Source organism: Elaeis guineensis, chromosome 1 (genome assembly GCF_000442705.2).
Source record: "Elaeis guineensis isolate ETL-2024a chromosome 1, EG11, whole genome shotgun sequence".
Classification (NCBI taxonomy): Eukaryota; Viridiplantae; Streptophyta; class Magnoliopsida; order Arecales; family Arecaceae; genus Elaeis; species Elaeis guineensis.
This window is the reverse complement of record NC_025993.2, coordinates 162146478-162150388: the sequence shown is the minus strand read 5'-3', so window position 1 is coordinate 162150388 and position 3911 is coordinate 162146478. Positions and strand designations below refer to the sequence as shown.

At 48.9% G+C, this 3911-nt stretch overlaps 1 protein-coding gene across 1 annotated transcript; it reads right to left on the bottom strand.

The window, feature by feature from the left end:
• Positions 1–551: 551 nt before the first annotated feature.
• On the bottom strand, positions 552–3400 carry LOC105039533 (G-type lectin S-receptor-like serine/threonine-protein kinase LECRK2). The gene is given in 2 exon segments (XM_073246329.1): positions 552–1629; positions 1632–3400. Coding segments are annotated over 2 exon segments (2424 nt in total). The 5' UTR covers positions 3346–3400; the 3' UTR covers positions 552–919.
• Between the last annotated feature and the right edge of the window lie 511 nt (positions 3401–3911).

The following is a 3911-nucleotide window of genomic DNA, read 5'->3' as shown; positions in this document are numbered from 1 at the left end:
CAACTAAGCATGCTCTTAGTTCGTTTCAGACATATGTATACACCAAACAGAGGCATGTCAACAATCAAAAGGTATAATTTTATATGAAGTATAATCCTACTGAACTCATCTATGGGCATTTCATGGAGTGTAAGAATAACCTAGGCTGAAATTCACCACAAACCTGATGGTGTTCCTTGTTTTTCTCTGTACATCAAGATTCATACCTGAATTCCAGACGTCGTCATATTCTACGAGCTCCAAGCAATAACAATACAATCTATTGCAATATAAATGTAAACATCACATTTCGAAAAAGAAACAAATATGAATGCCACAATATGCAATTTTAGAACATCGATTCACCAAAGTTAAAATTTATATGGCATAATTTTCTCCTCCATCGATCTGTTTATGCTTGTGAAAGGAGCTGGTAAAACACTAACAAATACTCTTACTAGCAGTCGGCATGATTCTCTTTTTTTGATGAACGAGGGAAGCAAAGTACCACCCAAACTTCATTAGGGAGAGCGAAGAAATTTACAAGCAGGCCTTCAAAACAGATATCCAAAGATCTAAACACATAGCAATACCGTCCACATTGCAAAGAAGAAATACACCAACAGAAAGGATACAAAAAATAAAAAAACAGCGAGCAAACAATCAGAACACAAGAGAAAGAGATGCTCAAAAGATTTCAGCGCCAAAAAATAAAAAGGAAGAACTCAGAGCCAAAACAACAACAGAAGAAGTCTTCTCTCTGGTATAGTATTTAGAAAATATAGATTCTTTTTCTTCTCCTTCTTATTCTGCTTCTGGAAGGTAGGCTCAATCTTCTTTGGAGAAGCTGAGGCAGGATTGCGTGCCTTCTAGGTCAGAATTATAAAATGAATCCCAAAATTAACATCCGGCATAGGCCAGAAAGATAGAGAACCAGAACTCAGCGGATTGAACTGGAGTAGGAGGAACGGTCAGGGGGAGCAGGAACCGCAACCGCTCCTTCTAGCATCTGAATCACCTTCTGCATTGACGGTCTTAGAGATGGTTCTTCCTGGATGCACCACATGGCCACCATTACAAATCTCTCCACTACACTTATGTCAGCCATAGCCTCTTCATCATTCTCCACCAAGACGTCCCACCTCCCTTCTCTATAGTAGTCATAAGCCCAATAAGCGAGCACCATCACCACCTCATTTCCCACCCCTCGCTCCAAGCTTTTCCTGCAACAAATAATCTCCAGCAACATGACACCAAAGCTGTAGACATCCACCTTTGCAGTGATGGGCACATTTTTAAACCACTCGGGCGCGACATATCCTCTGGTTCCCCTGGCGCCAGTGTTCGTTCGATGAGACTGGTCGGTTCTTAGAAGCTTAGCCAACCCAAAATCGGATATCCTAGCAACAAAATTGTCATCTAGCAGTATGTTTTCTGGCTTTATATCACAGTGGATAATCGGAGCGCTGCACTCTTCATGCAAGTATAGGAGTCCCCTGGCAATCCCCAATGCGATTTTTGTTCGCTGGCTCCATTGCGGTCTCTCACTCCGGAACAGAAAACTGTTCAATGATCCATTGCTCATGTACTCGTATACTAGAAGCCGATGCACCCCTTCGTCGCAGAAACCGAGCAATCTAACCAAATTTTGTGGTGAGTCTGGCCGATCGATCTCACCTCATTCATGAATTCCTTGTCGCTGTCGTGGAGCAGCCTGTCTAACTTCTTCACTGCGATCCACGTTCTTGACTCCAATGCCAATGACCCCTTATAGACCCTTCCAAATGATCCACCGCCCAATTCCTCACTAAATCCATTTGTAGCCCGCTCGAGCTCTCTGTAAGTGAAAACTCTTATGTTCATTCCCGACATGCCCGATACTGGTTTAATCGGCCTCCTGTTTGCATAGCGACAGAGGCCATTCACCGAGATCACACCAAGCAACACCATATTGAGAAACCCGGAGCTCCCCAGAAGCAATGATACAACTAGAATTAAAGTTCTCTGATTCTTCTTCTCGACAGTTACAGTCGAACTGGGCGACTGGGGCAGGGAAGCGTTGCCTATGGCCACTTTGATCAGAGCTGTCCCGCCGAAAGACCCCGTCTGCCTCCCGTTGGAAAGGGGGAGCTTCTTCTTATAGCACTGTCCACCATTAAAGATGGTCACGGCGCACATGCAATCGCTGCGGCAGTACTCTCTGCACTGGTCTTCGCTCACGTTCGTGTAATGCTCGTAGTCTGACAGCGGCCAGTCGGTTTCGCTGAGCATCTCGAAGTTGAACAAATCTGTTTCGTTATGCTCGCAGCTCTGCGGCGCGAAGTTGGGCATGCAACCCAAGTACTCCCTCGTGGAATCGATGAATGAATAGTTGGGCGGGCACAGGCAGTAAGGCTTCTGATCATCGCCGTTCGACACACAATAGCTGTTGTATCCACAGGACCCGCTCCCGTAATCGTTCCTGATGCTGGTGCAAATGTCCGGCGGGACTATTCTCCCCACCTGCCATTTCTGCTGCCCGTTGGATGCGTTCTTCGGATAGACGTATAGCGTAAAGACGCCATCGGGGTCGAGCGTCGCCCTCTGGTAGAAGTTTTTGGTCGAGTAGGAGCTGCCGGTGGAGAAGATGTTGATTTGTGTATCGTTTGTGAGAGCATAGTAAAGGCTGCCGGACTCGTTGAAGACTAGCCGGGAACCGGAGCCGGAGCCCACGGTGTTGGTGGCCCAGTAGGACTGGTATAAGTTTCCGGCCGGCAGCGCCAACGGGTAGAGCACCAGGTTGCCGTTGTTCTGGGCGACGAGGGAGAAGCGGCCTTCGGAGTAGTCCAAGTCTGTCAGCCGTGACCGGAGACTGGATCCTGCCCATAGGGCTTGGCCCGGGAGGAGGGTGTCCTTCGGCGAGGCGAAGCTCTGCCACGGAGAGGAGGAAGAGCTGGAGGAGACGAGGATGAGGTTGCCGGAGTCGAGGAGGGCGGCGTAGGTGGCGTTGCTGACGCCGGGGTTCCAGACCTCGTTGCCGGACTGGTCGGTGAGGGAGAGTTGGCCGGCGGAGGTGAGCTCGAGCTTGGACCCGGCCTGGACCGGGTTGTCGCCGTTGGCAAACCAGACAACGGCCTGGGGAGAGGTGATGTTGAACCAGATGGCGAGGACGAAGAGGGAGGCGTTGGAGTCGAGGGGACGGAAACCGAAGGCGAAGTCGCCGGAGGGGGAGGGCCAAGAGGTGGTTGGGCCGAGGGGTGTGAGGGTGGTGCCCTGGGTCAGGTTGGTGGAGGTTTTGGCAGTTGCCGAGAAAGCTTGGGTTAGAGCAAGGAGGGAAGCTAACTTTTCGAGATGGTGAGAGAGAGGAAGGGCTGATGCCATCGCCATGGTGTGGGATTTTAGCCTTCTGGGAGATGGGATTCCATATTATACCATTTGTATTGATCTGTAAATGTGAATTTCCCTATAACATATTATCTTAACTTTGCCCTTTTTGAATCAACTTCAAGTCAAAACTTTCACAGCGGCTGCGCGGTCTGAATTTGATGTCCATCTGTCAGTAACCCACCATTAATTCAAACGATAACGTAGTAGACGGTGGAATGCGACGCTGCCTTCAGTGGCTATATCCGGAAGTGCAAAGTTCGAGAACGAGTCCACGTGGTTGGGGTTAGGCGTAATTCAGAGACATGCGCGAGGTGGCAGAAAATGGGCGGGGGCTGAAGCCATGGTAGAAGAGTCGGTGCGGATTTTGATTGCTACGGTTGCGCTGTGCAACGTGCACCACGAAGAGCGATGCAGATCTGATTAGCCATCTCATCACATCATTGGCCACAGAGATGGGCCGCTATCAAATAGGATGAGCATTGTGCGTCATATGTTGTGCATTTTTCGTGTGATATATTGCACTGCGTTTGATAGCCATCTATCTTGATGATTAAACGGTGTGATGG